The sequence below is a fragment of the Cnephaeus nilssonii genome, assembly GCF_951640355.1.
Source record: "Cnephaeus nilssonii genome assembly, chromosome: 11".
Lineage (NCBI taxonomy): Eukaryota > Metazoa > Chordata > Mammalia > Chiroptera > Vespertilionidae > Cnephaeus > Cnephaeus nilssonii.
Genome location: NC_137082.1, coordinates 63,916,678 through 63,943,735, shown reverse-complemented (window position 1 = coordinate 63,943,735; position 27,058 = coordinate 63,916,678). Strand labels below are relative to the sequence as shown.

At 38.3% G+C, this 27,058-nt stretch overlaps 1 protein-coding gene across 2 annotated transcripts; it reads right to left on the bottom strand.

Moving 5' to 3' along the window:
- Positions 1-1,251: 1,251 nt before the first annotated feature.
- On the bottom strand, positions 1,252-27,058 carry SEH1L (SEH1 like nucleoporin). 2 transcript variants are annotated; one of them, XM_079784091.1, is made up of 9 exons: positions 26,810-27,058; positions 23,545-23,595; positions 20,576-20,722; positions 18,801-19,012; positions 12,463-12,561; positions 8,991-9,131; positions 6,844-7,001; positions 4,641-4,791; positions 1,252-2,067 (listed from the first exon to the last, which is right to left on the bottom strand). In XM_079784091.1, exons 1-9 carry the CDS (start codon positions 26,918-26,920, stop codon positions 1,845-1,847), a joined length of 1,293 nt encoding a protein of 430 aa, XP_079640217.1. In that variant the 5' UTR covers positions 26,921-27,058; the 3' UTR covers positions 1,252-1,844. The 2 variants fall into 2 exon arrangements, with proteins under 2 accessions (XP_079640217.1, XP_079640216.1); XM_079784090.1 differs by lacking the exon at positions 1,252-2,067 and adding an exon at positions 2,071-3,684.

Sequence of the window (27,058 nt, the reverse complement as noted above, 5' to 3'; positions counted from 1 at the left end):
CTGCAGGTGGGTGGTAAGGAGCAAGGGGTCCCGGACTGCAAGAGCCCTGGATTGTGAGAGGGATGTCTGACTGCTGGCTTAGGCGGACATCCCCCGAGGTGTCCCAGACTGTGAGAGGGCGTAGGCCAGGCTGAGGGACCCCCACCCCCACCCCACCCCCGTGCATGAAATTCGTGCATGGGGGGCCCTCAGCCTGACCTAAGCCCTCTCGCAACCTGGGACCCCTCGGGATGTCTGACATCATGATCAGGCCTAAACCAGCAGTCAGACATTGCTCTTGCAATCTGGGATGTTGCATGCACCAGTGACCATACTTTTTATACAAGTGACAGGCATCTTGCTGTTGTATGGGCAGCTACACTTTTTGCCCTGATTATAAATAGTACATAACACTATCCTTCTGAGGCAATAGTACCATTTTCCCCATCTTAGGGGTGAAAAAACTGAAGAAAGAGAAGTTAATTGGCTTTGTCACACAGTTATAAGTGTCAGAATCAGGCCTGACCACAAAATGTGCAAGCCAGAGTCCACGCATGTCATCACTGCATCATCCTGTTTTTTTCAGTGTTAGAGTAGCCTTGCCAGGTTTTAATTTTTAAATCTAAGGGACTGTTCCCAATATATAGAGTAGGGTTCCCAGGCCTGGCCGGCAATTAGGGCCAATCTGTGGGGAGACCAGCAGGGCGATCGGGCAGGGGGGGTGGGGTGTGTGTGTGCCCTGCTGGCACCCATCTTGGCTGGTGGCCTGGCGCCACCCACTGGCCAGCCCCGCCCCCCCCATCACCTCCCTCTTGGGGTACAGACACTCAGCGGCAGGAGCTCCTGCATTGAGCGTCTGCCCCATGGTGGTCAGTGTGCGTCATAGCGACTGGTCGTTCCACCATTCAGTCGATTGCATATTAGGGTTTATTATATAGGATTGTTTTCAAATTTTGAAAGTATCATTTTAGAAAATAATCTAACCTCTGAAACTTACATAATTTTATTAACCAATTTCACCCCAATAAATTCAATAATAAAATATTAAAGAGAAAGAAAATAATCTAATGTCGAATTAGATTGAAAGTCAGTATGTGTCATTTCTACATATTAGTCTACATATTGACTTTCTACTTTTAAATAAATGTCATACCCATCCTCTAATTTTTTTATTATTTGGATTATATTTTTTAGCAACAAGCTTTACCAACTATCAAAAAGAATACATTTTACTTTTATAAGGCAACAGATTCATATATTTAAAATATATTTTATTAAATAATCTACTTGGAGAATAATTACAATAGCTTTAAACAGCAATTATAGGTAATAAAAACAAGTTCCTTTGTTTAATAAAAAGACAAAACAGTCCATATTATGTTTTGCTGCTTTATACACAGGAATGATTTATTTTACAAACTGGTCAGTTTCAATATTAACCTATAAAATTAAAAGCATATTTCTTAATATGTATCAAAGGCAGAGTGAACTTTATAATGATATGCTTTCATTTCACATTAACCAATATGACAAACCATAAGAAACTTAACTCCATGGTAGCAATTCAAAGTAAAATTTACAGAACAGGCACTTTCAAGTCAGTCAGTGGGTGTAGTTCTCACAGTTGAATGTTACTTATACATATCTCATTCCATCAAAGGTTATCAACCAATGAAGAAATATCCCTTTGATGCAGAAGCACTAACACGTTTAGGTTCCAAACACTGTGTTCTGGTTGTAATACATGCAAGACAGACCCTATATTAGAAAAATCTTCTGAAATAAAAGTGAAGAAAAACAAAAAGCAGCTAGAATGAAGCATCTACAATCACTGAAATAAAGCCTTTAAGTGTTAAGCCAATGTTTTAAACCCCTTCATTCTCAGTTAAGGGATTAAGAGGCCTAGACAGAGATTGTCTGCATGGCTGAGGATACTGGAGGTTAGCAGTGTCAATATCGCAAGAGTGCTCGACCAGAAGAGGAGGTAGAGAGGAAGGAGGAGGAGGAGGAGGAGGAGAAGGAAGAAGCTGGGCATAATTGCACCATCTCGATCGAGCCTGTGGGGAATCCAGAAGGGGAAAGAAATACCTGAAAAATTGAAGACAGGAACAAGACACCAAAACAAAACAACAGAAAAAGAAAAAGAGAAAAGTAGTAAATACAAAGAGAACCAAAGAGGAAAAAACAAATGCCGGGGGGGAAATAGCTTTAATAGATTCATGCCAAACTAACAGAACATAATATTATGCAAAAATCAAGACCCTTATTCAAATCACGCTTGCCTAAGCAAGTATAGAAACTTGAAAGAAAAAACTACAATCTGTTAAACTTAAAATGTTAAAAAAATTACCAGCATGGATGTTAAAAAAAGAGACAATTATATATTTTAAAACATTTTCTAACCTCTCAGAAACATTTGATGCTATCCTGTAAATTTACAAATCTAATAAGCTCTTAATTTATTTTAAGTAACGCTTCATTTGTAGTAGCAGCTGGCACATATTTCACATTTTTTAATGCAAACATGATACTGAAAACCAATTCAAATATACTTTCACAAAGTATAGCCAGTTATTGCAACATACTTTCAAAGAAATACAATCTCTGAATACTCTTAGTTGGTTTGCTGCAAATCCTTACAATAGTACAAAATTTTGATAACTAAAAGGGCTCAAAGGATATGTCCTATTGCTGTTATTCTGACATTTAATTATAACTTACTCATAATAATTATGCACTTTAGCAAAAAAAATTTATGGCTTTGTCTTTAAGGTCACAGTTCTATAAGATATTAACTACATGAAGCAGTCAACTAAATTAAGAAAATTCAGGGACAAGGAATGTGGAAGTTAATGTGCATGCACAATTTCAGCAAAATTTCAACTGCTTCTCTTATAGTATGTTTCCCAATTTTGACTTGAAGGAAATTTAAACCATAGAATCACACCATAAATATATACAAGCACATAAAAGAAACATTTATCTCTTTAGTGAATATGAATCAAAAACTTACAAAGGTGTTTTAATTGTACTACCAAATTATAAATGATGCAATACCAAATATTTAATTTGGCTACAAACTGTACAGTTCCATTTTACTACTACTTTTCTCCACCTTTACTAATATCTTAAAAATATTACAAAGAAATGAGAGTTGTACTGAATATCATGTTTAAACCAATTCTACAAAAGGTAAACAGATTAGCACTCAAAACAATCTTTATGAAAAATATTTATTAAATCTTCAAATTAAAATTATAAAAATTCATCATTTTAGCTTACTGTTTTAGAAAAACAAAAGAAATAAACCTTCATTCTCCAAATGGAATAAAGTTATATTTTCCCTCCTCCCAACTACTTATAAGGGTGGTAATAAATCCTTTTCATTTTAAAAACCCATGTTAATTTCAGAAACATTTCCAAAAATTGTTTTGGTGACAATGTCTCAACAAAAAGCCTCTCCATTTATATTCAAAAGTTTCAAATAGTGTCAATAAACTGGCTAATACAAAAAAAAAAGATATATACTGTTTTTAGAAGCTTTTTGGATTGCAGTTTAGTAGTAAGCAGGCTGCTGGTGTATCTTGGAAGAGGTCAAATGGCGCTGGGGAAGGGGAAAAGGAGCTCACTTTCCATTCCTGTGTGCATGCAACAAGCAGCAAAACAGCAAAGTTACTCCAGTTAGCTGGTACTCAGCTGTGCTTTCTGTTAAAGGACATAATACAATTGGAGAAGGGAAAATGCATCACAGATCTAACACACATGGGTATTAGCACAGTAAGAACAAATTTCAAAATTTCAAAGCTCTTTACAAAAGAAAATATGCAATACAAGCAACAACCAAAAACTAGATTTTGTGTTTTTTCCTTTTAATTTATACTAGTATCCTTTGCTTCTGGAATCATCTTTATAATCTGATATCTTCTATGGTAACCTGAAATTGTTTCCATGCAAATACTTAAAACTCAAAATCAAATAACAGGACTTCTTTATAAAAATATAACAATATAAAAATAGTTGAGAAATTTTTAAATACAATTCTCTTCTTTTATTTAAGATGACAACAGGATAACCACAGGAAAGTTTGTTAAGGCTGTGCTTTGAAGTTTCTGAATATTCCAAATTATTCACAAAGGCATATTAAAATAATTTTACCATACAAATTCACATACTTAAAATTTGAATACGAAAACAACAGTATGACTCTTTAGATCACATCAAATATTCTTTATTAAGATCAATAAGAATCTAAAATGTTAAAAATTCTAAAAAAATCAAGTACTCAGAATTTTTCTTATAATCTCCATTAACATTTTAAACAAAACAAAAATTAACTCTCTTCTACAAAGCCTTAATTTATTTTATTTAAGATTTCAGTTTGACCCGATTCAAAAGCTACACTGCCAGCAGTACTAACACACTAATAATCTATAGCTAAAATCCTCAGTATTATCCCATATTTCCTCTTTATCTAAATTTCATAATATAATTTTGTTTGTATGGCCTCACAACCTACCTGTAAATATTATCACTAAGTAATATTATGACTAGGTAATTTTCTTACTTCAGTCTGAAAATCCATGAAATAACACACCTTTAGTATGGCTACGAGAATGATTTAAAAATAAAATAGTTTCTAGTTTTCCCATAAAACAGCCTACCTGCCAGCAGAAGATCCATTTAAGGAATTTTGAAGATTTGGGATATTTGAACCTAGGGAAGGATTTGGGTTTCCCTGCTGGGCACTCCCATTGACAGGGCTCCCATTACCTTTCAAAATACCAGTACACTTCCAATTGTCCATATAATTAGCTGAAAGGAAAATGGCCAAATACATTAATAAGATTAATACCTATGCTCAAGGGCACAAATCTATGTACATGACCTTAAACTATACTTAAAGAAACAAGTGTCCTGCAGGCTATATGTCAGTCAGAATAAATGTTAAGACATTTAAAAAAACAAAACACTTATCTTAATTTTAATAATTGCTTTTTAAAGTTTTAAAAGAATTACTAATTTAACAAATAAATCTCTCACCTCCCATTTCCCTTCCTCGAAGATAATTCTCGAAGCTGCCACATTATTACATTAAGTTAATATCAAGATAAATCATTTATCTTCATTATAACAAGTTTCAATTACATGTATATGTTGGGTAATGGAATTGTCAAATGGTTATGCAAGTATAAGTCAAGTGGGTACCTAATGTCCTCAGAGATGGATGTAGGAAACAAAACCTTTGGGTTTGAGTGGCTTATCCAAAATGGCTTAATTCTTTGAATGCAAAATTGGTCATTGGAAACACTGAACCCAAGGAAACCCAAGTTAGGGAGCCTGCTGGGGTGGACCTGGGTGGTCTCACTAAAGCCCAGAGGCAGAAAAGGGCATCAAAGCCTGTGAAATCAAATTACACTTTAGAAAGGGAAGTCTGGGCTACTTCTATCACAGCCTAAAACTGACTTAGCCAAACTGCATTTTGGGAAACAATAACTGTTCAGGGTAAATGAACTAACTTACAATTTTGGATCCAAGGTATGGGAAAACACTGACTAGAGTGGTGCACAAATCAAAGAAACCTCTGCCCAGTGGATAAATAACTGTGCAAAAATGCACACCACACTACAGCAACCACAGAGTCGACTAATCAGACCACAGTCTCTCTCAGCTTGGCATTTGTAAGAAATTTTAGAATCAGTGGATCCCAAATTCTTGAACTTTTGGGAGTTGCAGGGGGGAAGTGAAGAATATGTTGGATTTTCTCCTATTAATAGCTGGTTGGCTAAAGCAATTATTTAATAAAGTAAGAGATGACTCTAATCCTATCCTGAGTTTGCACAAGTTACACATATAACAAACAGTATTCTAGAGATACTGCATATTTCTGTGACAGTTACTTTCACTTTTAAAAGTTGCCCGGCCTGTGTTGCTCAGTGCTTGAGCATCAACCTATGAACCAGGAGATCACAGTTCGATTCCCGATTAGGGCATATGCCCAGATGGTGGGCTAGATCCCCATGGGGGGTGTGCAGGAGGCAGTCGATCAATGATTCTCTTTCATCATTGATGTTTCTAAATATCTCTCTCTCTCTCTCTCTCTCTCACCCTCTTCCTCTCTGAAATCAAAAAAATATCTATACTAATAAAAGGGTAATATGCTAATTAGACTGGGAGACCTTCTGGACAAAGCCACAGGGATTAGGTCTAAACCGGCAGTCAGACATCCCCCAAGGGGTCCCAGATTGGAGAGGGTGCAGGCCAGGCTGAGGGACAACGCCACTCCGTGCATGAATTTCATGCACTGGGCCACTAGTCTATACAAATATAAAAGCCTAAGTGACTGTTCGACTCATTGACCATTTGACTGGTCACTATGATATGCACCGACCACCAGGGGGCAATCAGGCAGGCCGGCAGGCGAGCGGTTGGGAGCCAGCAGCCCTGGATTGTGAGAAGGATGTCTGACTGCCCATTTAGGCCCGATCCCACCTTGGGCCTAAACGGGCAATTGGACATCCCTCGAGGGGTCCCAGATTGGAGAGGGTGCAGGCTGGGCTGAGGGGGAAACATCCCGTCCCGCCCCCCCCCCGTCACCCCCCTCCCGTGCATGAATTTCATGCACCGGGCCTCTAGTATATATATATAAAAAGTTGCTTCATTCCATGCAGAATCTTAAAAACAATTCAATTAGTTTTTAACTGCTATGAACTAGGTAAACTGATAAAGGTTCAAAATAAATTAATATAAGACATAATTTAAAAGTAGCTATGGAAAGATAATTTTTTTCAAAATACTTAGTTTACATTTCTAAGTGAAAATTTTAAAGCAGCAACATAAGGCAATAATTCTTCATCGAAATCTTACCTTTCCATAATCTTACACAGCCATCATCGCCTGAAGATGCTAGCACTGTTCCTGTTATATTCCAACTCACTCGCCAAACCTGAGAATTATGATTATCAAACTGAGCCACAATATGGATTTCAAATTTTGTTGGTCCACCAGAGGAAGTAAGTTCTTTCCTGTTAACAAAAAAATTTTCCTGAGGAATTCTGCAAACAGGTTTACACACACACACACACACACACACACACACACAAAAACACCTATCTAAACAAAAAAATATATAAATGGCCTCACCTACTTACCATATCCTATATAATATGCTAAGTGTCTGACCATTCATTCAACCGTTCCACCAGTTGCTATGATGTGCACTGACCACCAGGGGGCAGACGCTCATACCAGTAGGTTAGCTTGATGCTGGGGTCCGAATTATTGGGACTGGGCGAGATGGGCTGAACACACCTTGGAGCCCTCCCGCAGTCCCTCCCGGGCCATGATTGGGTCCCTTGGCCTGGCCTGTGCCCTCTTGCAATCTGGGACCCCTCTGGGATGTCAAAGAGCTGGTTTTGGCCCAATCCCTGCAGGCCAGGTGAGGGACCCCACAGGTGCACGAATCTGTGCACTGGGCCTCTAGTTATTTTATAATAATGTGCATACCCATACCCTCCCCACATTAGCTCATTGAGTTGTGTAATGTTCAATTGACTCTCCAATACCTGGCGTGATCCCCCCACATAAAAGATAATGAGAGACTATTTCTTTTTTTTGAGACTATTTCATAGAAAATACAATGAAAGAGGATTTTATTCCCCCAAAGTAGAGGAATAAAATAGATGAAATAATTCATTTTAAAAGAAAAGTAGTAGGAGCCCCGCCAGAAGGCTCAGATGGCTGGATCGTTGCCCACACACCGAAAGGTTCCTGGTTCAATTCCCCATCAGGGCATATACATACCCAGGTAGTGGGTTGAATACCCAGTCAGGACACCTGTCTGGGAAGCAACCAATCAGTTATTCTTTCACATGGATATTTCTCTCTCTTCCCCCTCTCCCCTTCCACTCTCTCTAAAATCAATAAATAGCCCTAACCGGTTTGGCTCAGTGGATAGAGCATCGGCCTGTGGATTGAAAGGTCCCAGGTTCGATTCCGGTCAAGGGCATGTACCTTGGTTGCAGACACATCCCCAGTAGGGGGTGTGCAGGAGGCAGCTGATTGATGCTTCTTTCTCATTGATGTTTCTAACTCTCTATCCCTCTCCCTTCCTCTCTGTAAAAAATCAATAAAATATATTTAAAAAATAAAATAAAATAAATAAACATAACCCTGAGTGAGGATTGAAAAGAAAATAAACCAGTAGGAAGAGAAGAATAGAAGGAAGAAAAAATAGACAAACTCACAATTCTAAAATTAAAGCTAAAAGGTTATTCACAAGAATGACTCAGTGTTAATTTAATTTTCCCTTAGACAACCACCTTCATTCAAACATTATAGAATACCAATTATATTCAGAGGATCTAATTCATTGTTAGTATCAGTCTAAATAAAACATACAGTGGAACCTCGGTTCTTGAACTTAATTCATTCTGGAAAGCTGTTCGAAAACCAAATCATTTTTTCCCATTAGAAATAATGTAAATTGAATTAATCCATTCCAGACCCACAAATGATTCCCTGTTTTAACCTTTCTTATATGCAGTACATGTCTAATGTACTTTAATCTATAAATAAACACTTTAAAACAAAAAGGACATGAAATGTAAGTGAAAATTTATAAAAAGGAAATGAAATGCACAGTAAAAAATGAAAATTTAATAATAAGCAGCAACAGAAGCCATAAAACACAGAAGTATTCATAGCACAATTTCCTGAGATGTTAACAACGTGAAGTTTAGCAATAAACTGACTCATACTCGCACACTCTCTTTTGTAGCCTGAGAGAGGGATGACTGATCATACAGGTATCAGCATGAAAGGGTTGTCGGGTTGAGAAATGAATTCTTCAAGATGGGAGATGTTTGAGAACCAAGGTTGGACTGTAATTAAGATGAAATGTTCATTAAAGAATACATTCTTCAGATCACAGTTGCCTCTATACTCTCCTCCACAAATGAAAATAATTAAGCGTTAAGAACACGTTTAAATTAGTAATTGTTTCAAAAACTCACCTCACAGGCTTTAATGTAAAAATTCTCACATCTTTGGTTGCTATGGCCAGAATGTGGTAAGACCTTCCCAGGTTTGGAGCAAATGCAATATCATGGACAGGATCAGTAACTGTCATAAGGGTTTCAGCTTTTGCGTATTTCCTAATGAAAAAAACAAACAATTTTACATTAAAAATTCCAGAAATAAAAAATTCTTAAATCCACATGTTGACATACCTCAATTATTTTTATATTGCTCACAATGAATATTTACATCTGCAGTACGTAGTAAGTATGTCCAAGTCCTAAACACTTAAATTGTGCATGTGACCTAATTTGGAAAAAGGGTCTTTGCAGATATAACTAAGAATCTGGGGATGAGAGCATCACCTGGATTTAGAGTAGGCCCTAAATCCAATGTTGAGTGTCCTTATAAAGTACAGAGAGGAAAGACATATAAAGAATACGAACATATGAAGAAAGAGGCAAAGACTGGAGTTAGCTGCCACACACCAAGGAACTCGTGCAGCCACTAGAAGCTTGAAGACACAAGGAAGGATTTTAGAAGAAGCACAGTCCTGACAACCCCTTGATTTCAGACTTCTGGACTCCAGAAATCTAAGAATAAATTTGTTTTAAGCCACCACTTTGTAGTGATGTGTTATTGTAGCCCTAGGAAACTTATAAAACTTCCCAGGTTTCTTCTGTTGATTTTTTAAATTTAATTTAGAACACTTTAAGAAAAACTTTATTAAAATGAGATCTTGAATTATTTTTAAAAAGGATAATTGAATTTCTTAAATATTTGAGTGTAAATAAAAAAGCAAAGCTGATAACAACAGGAATTGAGTGGGGTTTTTTTTAGTGGTGATAAAGGAAGCTATAACAAAGTCTACTTTATCCTTACTATTCTATTTTTATATCTGCAAATAAAGAATAAGACAATGAAGGAGACAGCATATCGGATTTTTCTATTACTTCTTTCTATCTTCAAATGGCTATCAGGGATAGAACTGAAGTAGTGTGTGTTAGAGAGGGGGTTAGCTTCCACCACTCCCCTCTGAAATACAGGGTGTGGCAACAGTAGGCTTACAGTTGTTTGTATGGAAAATAATAAAACAATTAGTAAATACAAGGATAAACTCTGTGTTTTCCATAATTACAACTGTAAACCTACTTTTACCTCACACTATATTGGTGTTCCCAGCATTCTCTACTTGGCCTTCTTTTCATCACAACATTCTTTCTGAAATATCTACAAACTAGTATGCACTTCGAGGTTCCTTCCTTGACCTCTTTTCACCCTATATTGATCACCCTGAACAATCTTACATATACCCTTGCTTTACTATGTGGTCCTGACTCCTCTTTTTGACCTTGGACTAGTCATTTTACTTTATTGGTCTCACTTTTTACATTTGGAAAATGGCGCTAATATAAAAGCTACCTCCCCTAACTATAAGATGGTTGTTAGCATTCAAATTTCATAATATGTGTGAAAGTGCTCTGTAACCAATATAAATGCAGGACACTTATTTATATCATTTATCAGGCCAGGTCTGAATTAATATTTTCATTCAACAATAGAAATAAAAATATCCAATATACTGGTTAATTTGATGTTTCCTATGTACTAAATGGTGTATTAATAACTGAATTCTATATAATCCATTATCACATGTCCTCTGTGTACCATGTTCTATCTATTAAGAACCTTCAAACAACTCTTACTTCAAAGAACCAGACCCCAAAAAATCCAAAAATAGCTAAACTTGAAAAAGTCTAATAACTTCCTAAGTCAATCCCTCCCCACTACTACCTCCAGACATACACGCAGACATTGTTATCTACCCAATGCCACTTCCCCGTCATTCTAGATGCAGAAAATGCCAGACACATGCTGACTCCTTTTTGCAGCTAAAACCTGAGCAAATGACCCAATTCTGGAAACAGGACCGGATGAAAAAATCCTAGTAAGATGCTTCTAGAGCCTGGCCACTGTGGCTCAGTGGTTGGGCATCAACCTATGAATCAGGAGGTCACTGTTCAATTCCCTGTCAGAGCACATGCCCAGGTTGTGGGCTAGATCCCCAGTAGAAGGCGTGCAGGAGGCGGCTGATCAATAATTCACATGCAGCCCTAGCTGGTTTGGTTCAGTGGATAGAGCGTTGGCCTGTGGACTGAAGGGTCCCAGGTTCAATTCCGGTCAAGGGCACATGCCTGGGTTGTGGGCTTGGTCCCCAGTGGGGGGCATGCAGGAGGCAGCCAATCAGTGATTCTCTCTCATCATTGATTTCTCTCTCTCTCTCTCTCTCCTCCCATCCCTTCCTCTCTAAAATCAATAAAAATATCTTTTAAAAAATATATGTACCTACAATAATAAAAGAGAAATATGCAAATTGACCGTACCTCTGCAACATCCACCAGCCAATCAGGGGTATGCAAATTAACCCAACAAAGATGGCGGGTTAATTTGCATACACAGGCAGAGCAAAGACTGAGGCTCTGGCCTGAGCGAAAACTAAAGACTGAAGGCTGAAGACGACTGAAGACTGAAGAGGCGTGGCTTCTCCGCTGCGGCCGGAGCGAAGGCCTGGGTCCTGGGTGCCAGAGGAAAACCGGTGCAGGCAGCCAGGGGAAGGAAGGTCTATTGCACGAATCTTCATGCAGTGTGTGTGTGTGTGTGTGTGTGTGTGTGTGTGTGTGTGTGTGTATTTATTGGCTCTCTTGTTCATGGACCTTATCACATGCAGTTTTCTCCATCTGAAATGTTTTGCCCTCTTTGGCTAACTTCTACTCATCCTATAGGTCTGCCTTTGGGGGAACCTTCCTGGCTTCCTCCCCCTAGGTATAAACTCTTAATATCCTGATTCTCCTGGTTTATAAAATACATCACCATTTTTTACTTTTTTGTTTGCTTGTTTTCCTTGCAAGATGGTACATACTTGGAATTCAATTACCTTGTCATCTGTATCATTCAATTTTATATTATCACTAGAGGCCTGGTGCATGGATTTGTGCACCAGTGGGGTCCCTCGGCCTGGCCTGCGGACATCCCCTGAGGGGTCCCAGATTGTGAGAGGGTGCAGGCCAGGCCGAGGGACCCCACCGGTGCATGATCGGGGCCAAGGAGGGACCGTGGGAGGGCTCCAGGGCATGTCGGGCCCATCTCGCCCAGTCCCAATCAGCCAGCTAACCCCAGCAGCAAGCTAACCAACCAGTCCAAGTGTCTGCCCCCTGGTGGTCAGTGTGCGTCATAGTGACTGGTGGACCGGTCAAATGAACAGTTGGACACTTAGCCTATTAGGCTTTTATTATATAGGATAGTCTATCACAGAACATGGCATATCATAGGAAATTAGTAAGTATGTAATAAATAATACATAATTCAGCTAATAAATAAAGGAATAACACTTTTAAAAATTAAACATTTTTAAAAGCTAACGTTATTAAAATGCAATTTGGAACAATACTTAACGAAAGCAGTACTGACCTGGTGTTTTCATTATATTCAAAAATCTGAACTTTGGCCATTGCATTTGGACTACTGTCATCACTTCCTACAGCTATCATGGGGGAATGAGCACGAGAGCTAGAAATGAAAAGCAAAAAATATTTCACATAACGATTAAATTATTATATTTAATTCAGAGAATTTAAAAAGCTAGCATCCAGCAGCTCTAGAACCTGCAAGTAAGCAAGACTGTGATTAAATCCCTGCCATACATTCAACACAGCAACACCTTGGGAGTGTGTCCTTGAGATTGCTCAGGATGGGGACCATGGCTACCATCCTGTTGCATTGTTTTTACCACATTTTATTACTGCTAAAAAAAAAAAAAAAAAAAAAAAAAAAAGTAGCTTCTTTTTCAACAAAAGAAAAGGTTTCAGGCATTCAGTAGATCAAAAAATAAAACACCTACAAGTTCTTCAAATTTTTCTTCCTGAAAGATTTGGTCATTAACTATGGAATGAAAAGTAACCTTATGGTGATCAAATTCATGACAAAAAGATTTTAAGTTGCTTAAACAAAAAGAAGAAACCCCTCAAGAAGGCATGCTCCCATGCTCCCCAAATGTCTTTTTCTTCTCTAGACTCATTTTAAAAAGCAAAAAGATAAGCAATAAGAGAATAAACTCTACTAAATTCTAGGCTAAATGATTTCTATTCAATTAAATATATAATTACCTATATATTGATTTCCTTTGCCTCCCTCATCCAGATTAAGTAATATCTCAATGAACATGACAACCTTATTTAATCTTTGACCTTGATATTGTGATCTGAAACTCATAAGGCTGAAAACAAAATGTGTTAATAAAAAACACACGTTTAGTTCTTTATTACTAAAGCTATTGATAATGAATCAAGTTGCCTAATCTAAGAAAATACCAAGTAAATGGCAAAGTTCTATGGTAATAAAATAAAATTACAAGTTGTTTATAATATTTCTTGACCATTCAAAGAGATGTAAATTCCACAGTAATTTCTTTATCTCACAAACTCTCTTTTTTTAAAAAATATTTTTTTATTGATTTCAGAGAGAGGAATGGAGAGGAAGAGAGAGATAGAAATGTCAATGATGAGAATCATCAATTGGCTGTCTCCTACAGGCCCCCTTCTGCGGATCAAGCCCACAACCCAGGCATGTGCCCTGACCAGGAATCAAACCATGACCTTCTAGTTCATAGGTTAATGCTCAACCACTGAGCCACACCAGCCGGGCACAAACCCTTTTTTAATGTTCTATAAATATAACTTTTTCTTTTTAACAATGTTAAATATTTGAGCAAGGACTAAAAGTATATTTACAATAGCATATTCTAAAGGTATTAAAAATATCTTTTAAAGCATTTTTAAGTCAAATTATAAAACATCTGGTTAAAAGGTAAATTGGGAATTACCTCATTTGTACATCCAGAAATAAGATGATCACATTTAGGCTGTTTTCCAAATATGACTCAAACAGTGAGAAAAACCACCCAGCTATCTGTATATGATAGGCTGATCATCCACAACTCCTCCTCCTCCTCCCTCCTAAAGTTCCATGGAAATGATGAAAGAGTAACACCACAACAGTGCTAGAAGTCATAATGTGCCATCAAAAATGAAGAAATTTGGAAGACTCTAAAGACAAGAAGCAAAAGGCAAGACACAGAATCTTCAATCCACAAATGCAAACAATAGGAATGAGTCATTGGGCAATCATGAAATGATTCATTTAAAGAACTGCAATCAGAAGACCCCCAAGGCTGGTGGCTAACTCTATTCTAGGCTAAAGTCTGAGAAAGGATCCAAGTGGGATGATGTAGAACTTAGAAGAGAGAGAAGAACTTGAAATAAAGTAGTACTCCAAAACTGGCACGAAGAGGAACCAGAAGAAACAAAATACATTAAAGTGCTCCATCCACAAAGTCAAGTCCTCCTGTTTTGGCATTTTAGCACTCTGTACAAAGAAATCTTACTAACCCACCCCACCTACTTAGACGAAACTTAGCCAAACCTCTACGTAAGAGAGTGAGCTATTAAGAAAACAGAGCATGGCCCTAGCCGGTTTGGCTCAGTGGATAGAGCATCGGCCTGGGGACTGAAGGGTCTCAGGTTTGATTGTGGTCAAGGGCACATGCCCTGGTTGTGGGCTCGATCCCCAGTAGAGGGCATGCAGGAGGCAGCCGATTGATGATTCTCTCTCATCATTGATGTTTCTATCTCTCCCTTTCCCTTCCTCTCTGAAATCAATAAAAATATATTAAAAAAAAAAAAGAAAATAGAACATGCCCTAGCTGGTTTGGCTCAGTGGTTAGAGCGTTGGCCTGCGGACCAAAGGGTCCCTGATTCAATCCCTGGTTCATATTTTAAAAAAGAAAACAGAGCACTTAACAGAAGAAAAAGACCTGGGCTAACAAAACTCATATCTGACAACAGACTTCAAAACAAAGAGCATAATAAGAGACAGAGAAAGACACTAACATAATACTAAAGAGATCTATCCAACAAGAAAATATAACCCTTGTAAACATATACACACCCAATGTTGGAGCACCTAAATATATTTAAAAAATCACTTGGAAGACTTTAAGGGCGAGATTGATAGAAATATATAGTCATAGTAGGGGACTTGAACACCAACCACGATGACATCACTGGATAGATCTTACAGACAAAAAAAATTAACAAGGAAATACTGGTCTTAAAGGACACACCAGACCAGATGGATTTAATTGATATTTACAATACATTTCATCCCAAAGTAGCAGAATACACATTCTTCTCAAGTGCACATGGATCTTTCTCAAAAATAAACCACATGATAGGACACTAAATAAGTCTTAACAAATTCAAGAAGATTGAAATCAGATCAAGCATCTTTTCAGATCATCATGGCATGAAACTAGAAATCAACTACAATAAAAAGAAACTCAAAAACATTCAAACACTGAATAGCTTGATATTAAACAATGAATGGATTATCAATGAGATCAAGGCAGAAATCAAAAATTTCCTGGAAACAAATGAAAATGAACACAATCCAAAACCTCTGGGACACAGCAAAAGTTCATAGCATTACAGATCTACCTCAAAAACAAACAAACAAGAAAAAGCTCAAATAAAAAATCTAACCCTACAACTGAAAGAATTAGAAAGAAAACAAGAAAGGCCCAGAATAAGTAGAAGAAAGGAAATAATAAAGATCAGAGTGGAGCCTGGCAGGTGTGGCTCAGTGGTTGAGCGTCAACCTATGAACCAGTAGGTCATGGTTCAATTCCCAGTCAGGCCACATGCAGGATTGCGGGCTCAATCCCCAGTGGGGGGTGTGCAGGAGGCAGCCGATCAATGATTCTCTCTCATCATTGATGTTTCTCTCTCTCTCTCCCTTTTCCTTCCTCTCTGAAATCAATAAAAATATATTTTTAAAAATGCCCATAATACCCAAAGCAATCTACAGATTCAATGCAATCCCTATTAAAATAACAATGGCATATTTCACTGATCTAGAAAAAATATTCCAAAAATCTATATGGAACCAAAATAGACCCCCGAATAGCCGCAGCAATCTTTTTTTTTTTTTTAATATATTTTATTGATTTTTTACAGAGATGAAGGGAGAGGGAGAGAGAGTTAGAAACATTGATGAGAGAGAAACATCGATCAGCTGCCTCCTGCACAACCCCTACTGGGGATGTGCCCGCAACCAAGGTACATGCCCTTAACCAGAATCAAACCCGGGACCCTTCAGTCTGCAGGCCAACGCTCTATCCACTGAGCCAAACCAGTTAGGGCTGCCGCAGCAAAACTGAGAAAGAAGAACAAAGTTGAAGGCTTCACAATACCAGATATCAAACTATACTACAAAGCCAATGTAATCAAAACAGCCTGGTACTGGCACAAGAACAGGCATATGGATCAATGGAACAAAACAGAGAACCCAGAAATCGACCCATGCCATTACAGTCAACAAATATTTGACAAAGGAGGCAAGAGCATACAATGGAAGAAAGACAGTCTCCTCAATAAATGGTGCTGAGAAAACTGGCAGATACGTGCAAATGAATGCAACTAGACCATCAACTGATGTCATACACAAGAATAAACTCATAATGGATAAAAGACTTAAATATAAGTTGAGAAACCATGAAAATCTTAAAAGAAAATGTAGGCAATAAAAATCTCAGGCATCTCACTAAACAGAATTTTCACCAATACATCTCCTAGGGTGAGAGAAACAAAGGACAAAAAAACAAAAGGTACTATATCAAACTAAAAAAGCTTTTGCACAAGTATGTTCTCTTGAATCTTCTCAGTGGGAAACCCTTCAACTTTTAAGTGTGGATATACTTTCTAAAAATGGTCAAAAATATTTCCAAATAAAACCTAGTGTTCTTGAAAAAAAAAAAAAGGCTTTTGCACAGTAAAAGAAACCATCATCAAAATGAAAAGAGAACCCACTGTATGGAAGAACATATTCGCAAATAATACATGTAGTAAGAGGTTAATTTCCAAAATATATAAAGAACTCATACAACTCAACAAAATGAAGACAAAATACAATTTAAAAATGAGCAAAGGACCTGAATACACATTTCTCCAAAGAGGATATACATATAGTCAAAAGACATATGAAAAAATGCTCAAGCCCTAGCTGGTTTGGCTCAGTGGATAGAGCATCAGCCTGTGAAATGAAGGGCCCCAGGTTCAATTCCGGTCAAGGGCACATGCCCAGGTTGTGGGCTGGATCCCCAGTAGGGCGCATGCAGGAGGCAGCCGATCAATGATTCTCATCATTGATGTTTCTATCTCTCTCTCCCTTTCCCTTCCTCTCTGAAATCAATAAAAATATGTTTAAAAAAAAAGAAAAAGAAAAAATGCTCAATATCACTAATGCAAATTAAAACCACAATGGGGTATCACCTCAAACCTTCCAGAATGGCTACCATCAATAAATCAGCAAACAACAAGTGCTAACGAGGATGTGGGGGAAAAAGGGAACCCTAAGTACACTACTAGTTCAGCAACATGAAAAACAATATAGAGTTTTCCCAAAAAATTAAAAATGGAACTGCTATTTGACCCAGCAATCCCACTTATAGTAATATCTATATATATAAAAGGCTAATATGCAAAGTATCCCCTTGGGAGTTTGAACAGGAGACTGGGAGTTCAATCGCTTGCTATGATATGCACTGACCACCAAGGGGTGGCACGGAACAAAGGAAGGCTCCAGCCGGCAGCCAGCAGACAGGGAAGGGATGCCCCAGCTGGCAGCCAGAAGGAAGGCCCTGGCAAGCAGCCAGAAGGTCCCAATCAGCCCTGATCGCCGGCCAGGCCTAGGGACCCTACCTGTGCATGAATTTCGTGCACCGGGCCTCTAGTATCCTAAGAATCCTAAAACACCAATCACAAAAAATATAATGCAACACTATGTTCATAGCAGCATCCTACATAATAAAAGGGCAATATGCAAATTAACCATCACTCTGCTACGCCCACGATTGGGCTGGCGGGAGGCGCGGGCGGCGGGACTCTGGGTGGCCGATCACGCCGGCAGGAGGCACTCCGATCGGCGAGTGGCCAGAGCCAAGGCCTGAGTCCCAGGTGCCAGAGGAAAACTGGTGCCGGCAGCCAGGTGAAGGAAGGTCTATTGCACGAATCTTTGTGCAAAGGGCTTCTAGTTATTTATAATAGCTAAGATCTGAAAAAGCCCAAGTGCCTATCAGTATTTGCTGATAAAAAAAGCTGTGTTATGCCCTGGCTAGTATGGCTCAGTTGATTAGGTGTTGTCTCGTGCACTGAGAAGTTGCTAGTTCAATTCCTGGTAAGGACACATGCCCAGGTTGCAAGCCTGATCCCCAGTGGAGGGTGTTGCAGAAGACCGCAGATCAATGTTATGCTCTCACATCGATGTTTCTCTCTTCCACCTTCCTCTTTCAAAAAAAAATCAACACTACTCTTTAAAAAAAAAATAAAATAAAAAGCCTATGATACATTTACACAATGGAATATATGCAGATATAAAAAAGAAGGATCTGTTGCCCTGCCCAGTGTATGTCAGTGGTTAGAGCATTGGCCCAGGCACTGAAGGGTCACAGATTCGATTCCCGGTCAAGGGCACATACAGTTTGTGAGTTTGATCCCAAGTCAGGGCATGTACCAGAGTCAACAGATCAATGTTTCTCTCTCCCATCAATGTTTATTTCTTTTTCTCGGTCTCTCTCTCTATCCCTTCCTCTCTCTAAAAATCATTACAAACATATCCTTGGGTGAGGATTTTAAAAAATTTAACCATTTGTTTAACTAGGATTAAATTATCAGAAGTTTGTTGTGCTAGCTTACCTTGAAGGGTTCCAAGAAATACAACTACAGCTTAGTTTACATGAGATCTCATGCTGCAGAGACCACTGACTGAGATTCATGACATCTGGTGCCTCATATATTCTTACTATACCATCCGCTGAACAGGTTGCTAACATAAGACCCATATGCTTAGGAGCAAATTTCACATCAGTAACAGATGTTCTGCTGTCCACTAGCGTTGTCCTCTTAACCTGAAAAAAAAAAAAAATTAACAATTTAAATTATATACAATAGTTCCCTCCTTATCTGTGTTTTCCCATTCTGTGGTTTCAGTTACCAGATGTCAAACACAGTCCGAAAATATTAAATGGACAATTCCAGAAATAAACAATTAATAAGTTTTTAATTGGGTGCCATTCTGAGTATCAGAATAAAATCTCTCACCATCCAGCTAGGGACAGGAATCAACCCTTTGTCCAGCATATCCTGAGCCCATTTCTACAGCTCACTTCTACCTCTGTGACCTGCTAAATAAACTTTCTCTTATAGTTTGAGTCTTGCCTCTGAATTCTTTCTTAGCCAGAACTCTAATACTGAGGTTGCTGACGATGTCTGGTCTGAGCCCACCCACCTGGTACCATTCTTTTTATGTCCTTTATATATATATACACACACACATATACTTATTTTTTATTGATTTCAGAGAGGAAGAGAGAGGGAAACATCAATGATGAGAGGGAATTATTGACTTGCTGCCTCCCACACAACCCCTACTGGGGACCGAGCCCGCAACCCGGGCATGTGCCCTTGACCAGAATCAAACCTGGGACCCCTGAGTCCGCAGGCCGACGCTCTATCCTCTAAGCCAAACCGGCTAGGGCTTTTATGTCCTTATTAAGATATGGAATATATCCGGAAGGATACACAAAAAACCTGTAATAGTGACTGCCTCTAGAAAGAAACCTTATGACCAGAGATGAGGACATTCCTACTGTATACACTTGTCTGTACCTTTTTAATTTTATACTTGTACCTCAGTATCTATTATGAAAAATAAAGAGTGGGGGAGAAAACACTGGAATGGGTCTTCAAGGCAATCAAGTTCAATTCTCTCATTTTACAGACAGGGAACTTGAATAGCAAACACACTATGCTCTTACCTAAATTCAAACACTCAATCAAAGAAGAACTAGAGTTACAGCAAAAACAGATAAGAAGAAAAAAAAGGAGTATAAGAGTATATATTTTTTTCTTTTTCTTTTTTATTTTTCACTTTTTTTTTTATTAAGGTATTATATGTGTACATATCTTACCATTGTCCCCCCCACCCCACACCCATACATGCCCTCACCCCCCCAGAATTTTGTGTCCATTGGTTATGCTTATATGCATGCATACAAGTCCTTCAGTTGATCTCTTATCTCCCCCACCTCTCCCTAACCTTCCCCCTATAATTTGACAGTCTATTTGATGCTTTACTAAAAGAGTGTATTTTGTAAGAAGGAAAAAATAACCACAAAAGGGAAAAAACAATTTTTAAAGAATTTTAGAGTGTACTCTATGTCAAAGCAAATATTCTGGATTCACCATGAAAGTTATACTTCAACAATGCCATGGGTACTCCTAACTTCCACTTCAAGCCCAAAACAAAATGAGATAAACAGGAGAAAAACATGGAAGAAAGAACAATGAAACTGATAAACACAGAGGGGAGTGATAACATCTTACACCAAGTGCCTGAAGTGTGCATGGAAAGACTAATGCTCCTTAGATGCTCATGCCCCGCATTTCTCAAAAACTAACAAATATCTTACCCAATGACTCTGTCCTCGCAGTTTGTCATTTGATTCTCCTACTATTTCCTCCCAAACAGCAGCTGTTCGGTCAAAAGAGCAGGAAGCCAAAACCTGTCCAAATTCAGGATGAGCCCATGTCACACGCCACACAGATCCACTATGTGTCTGATGAATTAAAAACAAAAAACATATTTCACACATTTAAGGTTTTACTTAAAGAAACAGAATACAGGTATTTTTACTTCAGTAAAAGAAGAAAGCTATTCAATTTAACAATATAAAAAGTTAAATTCTAAAACTTTTTAACTTAAGAATATTTAGAATTGTAGCCTTTCTGGAGTCAAGTTCTTCTAACATTTTACTTATAAAGAAAAATCCACTGGATAAAGCTGACCTTTTCTAGTGCTAATAGAGACCTGCTTCAGAGTTTAGCCTAAACAAACTTTTAAATAGAGATTCTACTAGTCCACTAACTTTGCAAATTATATCTACAGGAACCATACTTAATAAATAAGATTAATCAAAATGATTTGCTTCAAAAGCCTAACAGTATATAGAAACTATAGCAACAAAATGCTTAAATGACGCTGATGTTTGTCTAGACAATGGACTCTTCTAGGAAAAGAGGCAATGAGTGAGCAAATATAGAGAAACCCAAATCCTTGTATTCTGAGAAAATAATTTAAAGCTCAAAAGCAGTATCTTTATATAGGAAAAATGTCAAATTACTGTTCTTCAACTCTTCGCATTGACCAAAGGAAAAAAAAGACCGAAAGGTCTTCACAGCAGAATTTCATTTCTGCTTGCCAGTAAAAATACTATGTGACAAGCATCGGTCCACCAATTATGTTTACAAAATTTGTTTTATGCTTCTGCATATCTAATACTTTAACACTCAATAATCTCAGAATACTTTAATAATCTGTTAACATGATAACAATATCATCATCCAAAAGCAAACCTTACACCTTTAGTTTTTATTCTTTGTTTTGTCCAGTCTTATTCTTGTTTCACCTTTAATTCTTATTTATACAGGCTATTAAGTAAAAAGATGTACTAAGGGCAGTGAGATTTTGTTAAATGTCAGATTCCGGGTAAAGAACAATCTAACCAAAGAATAAATATTGCACAAAGATGTTCATCACACTAAAAAGAAACAACTTAAATATCCATTAGTTAAGCAAAAGAGGCTATAGTATTTATTGGTATATTTATGTCTTTTTTTTTTTTAATGTGCCTCAGGCATGAAACAGCTCTGGCCACCGACACAGGCATCAAGCTAGGATGAACTAAGGACTGTACATCTGCTTTGCCCCTGATTGATTTAAGAGCAACACCACCAATCAGGTGTCTCCTTGCCCATTGCCAGGGGGTGGTATATTTATGTTTTCAAAAAGCCTTTGAAAACACTTTGAAGTACTTATGAGAGTAGTTGTGAAATTAAGAAGCAAAAAATGGGGTTTCCTTTTGGAATGATCAAGCTTTGGAACTTGACAGAAGTGATAGCTGTACACTGTCAATGGAATAAATGCCACTGAACTGTTTGCTTTAAGATAATTAATTTTATGTTGTGGGAATTTCATGTCAATTTTAAAAATGGAAGAGGGCAAAAGATTTGAATAGACACTTCACCAAAGATGTATGAATGGCAAATAGGCACATAAAAACTTAATCAACATCTTTAGTCATTAAGGGCATACAAATCAAAACCCAATGAGATAGCAACTCACTCCGACGAAGATGGCTATAATAATAATAAATAAATAAAAGAGTGAGAAAATACCAAGTGTATGGGAGGATGTACACAAACTGGAACCCTCATATATTTCTTGGTGGGAATATAAAATGGTACAGGCACTTTGGAAAACAGTTTGGCAGTTTCTTAGAAAGTTAAAACATATACAACCCAGCCATTCCACTCCTCGGTATCTACCTAAGAGAAAGAAAATGTATGTACACACAAAGACTTATATGGCATGTTAATAATAGCATTATTCATAATTATGAAGAACTAGAAATATTCCAAATGTTTATCAACTGGTGAATGAATAAACAAAACATGGCTTTCTCTATACAATGGAATACTCCTCAGCATTACAAAAAATCAAACTACTTACACATGCCACAACATGGATAAACCTCAAAAACATGCTAAGAGAAAGTAGTCAGAAACAAAGAACTACATATTATAGAATTCCATTTATCTGAAATGGCTAAAAAAAAAAAAGGTAAAGCTATAAGAGACAGAAAATAGTTCAGTGGTTGCCTGGAGCTTGAGAGAAAAATGGGGATTAACCCCAAATAAGCACAAGGGAAATTTCAGGGCTGAGGAAGGTGTTCTAAAACTAGATTGTGGGGCCTAGTAGGTTTGGCTCAGTGGATAGAGCATAGGCCTGCTGACTGAAAGGTCCAGGTTCGATTCCGGTCAAGGGCACATACCTTGGTTGCGGGCACATCCCCAGTAGGAAGTGTGCAGGAGGCAGCTGATGGATGTTTCTCTCTGATCGATGTTTTTAACTCTCTATCCCTCTCCCTTCCTCTCTTAAAAAATCAATAAAATGTATTTTTTAAAAAAACCACCTACATTGTGGGGATGTTTGCACAACTGTATTTACTAAAACTCACTGAACTGTACACTTAAAATTGATGACTCTTAAGGTATGTAAAATCCTGAGTGAAGTTGTTTTTTAAAAAATTAATAAAAGTGTATGAAACATTATAGCTACTGAAAATATGTAAATCGAAAATTAATACTAATGTGCTAAAAATAATTATGTTAGAATGCTATGGAATTACAAATTTTCTTATTCTCAAATTTTCTAAAGTGTACTCTGTTACTTTTATACTGAAAAATGTAAAATTCCTTTTTAGGAAAAGAAGTATAAATTTTATAATTCTCCCAAAGCTGAACAGCAAAGTCACTAATACTCCCAAATAGATATTAAACAATTCAATTTTTAAAAATTACTGTAAAAATAAATACTAACCTTCCAGCTAGCAGTACAATGCCAATCTCCACTTTCACTTTTATCCCAGACCTATAAAAAAATTAAAAGACATATATTTCATACAAAGAATTCCAAAAAGTTAATATGAAAAACATTAAGACTAAATGAGTATTAGGGCAAAGGAGGTGAACATGAATTCACAAGATAATAAGCTAACATTCATTCTTTCATTCAAATATTTATTGAGAACCTAAGATGTGTCAGGCACTGGGCTATAATAAGCACTGGGTGGGATCAAGGCATCTGAGCTCTAACAGGAAATAGACACAATTACAATTACAGTCAAGTCTTATTCAAGGTAGTTATGGTCTCTATGTTGACATAAACACTGAGTTAGTGAATACTGAACCATTGTTCCTAAGGGAAATACAAAAATAAATTAATGGAACTACATCAAATTAAAGAGCTTCTGCACAGAAAAAGAAATCATCAACAAAACAAAAAAAGCAACAAACTGAAGGGGTGAAGATAATTTGCAAACAATACCTCCAAAAAAGAGCTAATATCCAAAATATACAAAGAACTCATACAACCCAACAAAACAATCCAATTTAAAAAACGGGCAGAGGACCTGAACACTTTTCCCAATAAGACATACAGACAGCCAACAAATATATGAACAAATGCTCAACTTTAAGGGAAATGTAAATCAAAACCACAATGAAATACCACCTGTTAGAATGCCTACTAGCAATAAGACAAGAAATAACAAATGTTGGAGTTGATGTGGAAAAAAGGGAACCCTCATTCTCTGCTGGTGGGAATGTAAACTGGTGGAGCCTCTATGGAAAACAGTATGGAGGTTCCTCAAAAAATTAAGAATAGAGCTAACCGTATGACCCAGCAATCCCTCTTCTGGGTATCTACTCGAAAAATTTGAAAACATTTATTTGTAAAGATATATGTACCTCTATGTTCACAGCAGCATTATTCACAGTAGCCAAGGCATGGAAACAATGTAAAAGTGTCCTTCAACAGATGGCTGGATAAAGAAGATGTGGTACATATATACAATGAAATATTACTCAGCCGTAAGAAAAAAATGAAATACTGCCATTTGCAAAAACATGAATGGATCTTGAGTATCATGCTAAGTGAAATAAGTCAGACGAAAAGGACAAGAAACATGATTTCACTCATATGTGGAATATAAAAAAGAAGCAACAAACGAACAAACAAACTGAAAGACATGGGACAATACTAGTAGTATGGTGGCTACCAGAGGGGAGGGTTGGTAAGGGGGAGGATAAAGAGAGTAAAGTAGGTCAAATATATGGTGACAGGGGACTAGACTTTGGGTCGTGTGAGCACACAATGCAAAACACAGATGATGTATTATAGCATTGTACACCTGAAACTTCCAAAATGTTATTAACCAATGTTACACTAATAAAATTAATTTAAAAAACAAATAAATAATAAAATTCAGAGTCTCAAGGAGATATTTGTACACCCACATTCACAGCAACATTTTTCACAATAGCTAAAATGTAGAAGCAACCCAAGTCCATGGACAGATGAGTAAGTAAAATGTGGAATATACAATACATATGAACTATTCAGCCTAAAAAAGAAAATTCTGACACACGCTACAACATTCAAAGGCATTACACTAAGTGAAATAATCCAGTTACAAAAAATACAAATGTATGATTCCACTTATATGAGGTCGTCAAATTCACAGAAGCAGAAAGGTGGTTTCCGGGGGCTGGGGAATGGGGAGCTATTACTTAATGGGTACAGAGTTTCAGTTTTGCAAAACCAAAAAGTTCCGGAGGTGGATGGCTGCAGAAAGATATGAATGTACCTGATATTACTTTACTGTACACTTAAAAATGGATAAGATGGTAAATTTTATTTTATGTAAGATGGCAAATTGGATTTTACCACATAAAAACATTTAAATGGAAAAAAATGTAATGATAATGTCTGACATGGAAAATGATGCTATCAAATCAATACTCTCACTGGCAATTTGCCAATTATTCTCAAACGCTTTTAAAATATTTACTAATTTCTCTACTGTAAGGAAACTATCCAAAATATACGAAAAGCTAAAGCAATGAAGATTTTCACTGCAACACTAACAGACAAAACCTCCAATTTTAATGATCTACTAGATGATTCAGTAATAAGTGGATAAGAAAAAAAAAGTAACTACCTACTCAGTTAACAGACATGAATGCAATATTCACAACAGCCAAAAGGTAGATGAATAAACAAAATGCGTTGTATACATACAAAATATTACTCATTCTTAAAAATGAAATTCTGATACATGCTATAAATATGAATGAACCTTGAAAACATCACAATAAGGGAAATAAGCCAGACACAAAAGGACAAATGATGTATTCCATTTATATGAAGTACGAGAAAGAGCATTAGAGGTGACCAGGTAGGTGCTAGGTGGAGAACGGAAGAGGGAGTTACTATGTACAGAGTTTCTGTTCAGGATGAAGAAAAAGTTCCGGAGACGGACAGTGGCGATGGGCTGCACAATGAAAAATGCTGTGCTTAACACCACGGAACTGTAATGTACAATTTAAAATGGTTAGTGTAGCCTACTACGCTCCAGGTCCATCCATCCTGTCTCAAAGGGTAAGAGAGCCAACACTCCCAAGTGCTAAGATTGTAAGTAGAGAACTTCACTGGGTCTAAGTGGATTTGCATTTTTCTTTCAGCGCGAAATAAGGTGAGCCTCCAACCTGAACACAAGGCAAGAACCATCTCCCCAGGTGAGGGATGAGGCACGCAGAACTTGGGAACACACCGCGAACCGACTCCCCTACAGGTTCCACGGCACAGCGCTCTCCCTGAGCAAGCTTCGTGTCATAGAACAGCTACAGCCAGAACTCCGCGGACCCACAGACCCCCACTGGAGGTTACGCTCAGGAAGCTACCTGGCTCCCACCCACGGGGACCCAAACGAGGGTTCGCGGGAAACCCGCGGGCTCGCAGTGGCCCCAGGGGCGGGAGCGCGCACGTGGCCAGGGCGCCCGCCCGCTCCGCACGGGCGCACCGCAGCACCCTGGGGCGGCTGTGTACCCCACCAAAGGGGGCGAGGGTGGCCGGGCGTAGCTGGCCTGCCTCCCTCGGGTTCCAGGCCTGGTGCCCGGCGGCGCGCCCCAATATCGGAAGTCGTCCCCTTTCTACGCGCGGGTGCCTCCGCTCAAACAGCGGATCGCGCACGCCCCACTCTCCTCCTTCCGGGGTCGGCCGCGCCCGAAGGCTCCGCGCGCACCTTGACGCTCTGGTCGCTAGAGCAGGTCGCCATCCGCCGCCCGTGGAAATCGAAAGATACATCATGGATGAGGTCCTTGTGGTCCGCCGCGATGCTGCGTGCCACAAACATGGCTCCCGCCGGGCCCGAGCCTTCTCCGTCGGCCCCTCCCGCCTCGGAAGAGGGCAGCCGCGGCCGCGCGCGGACCACGGCCCACCTGGACCCCGCGGCCCGGACGTGCACGGTGCGTGCGGCCTGCGCGCCCCCGTG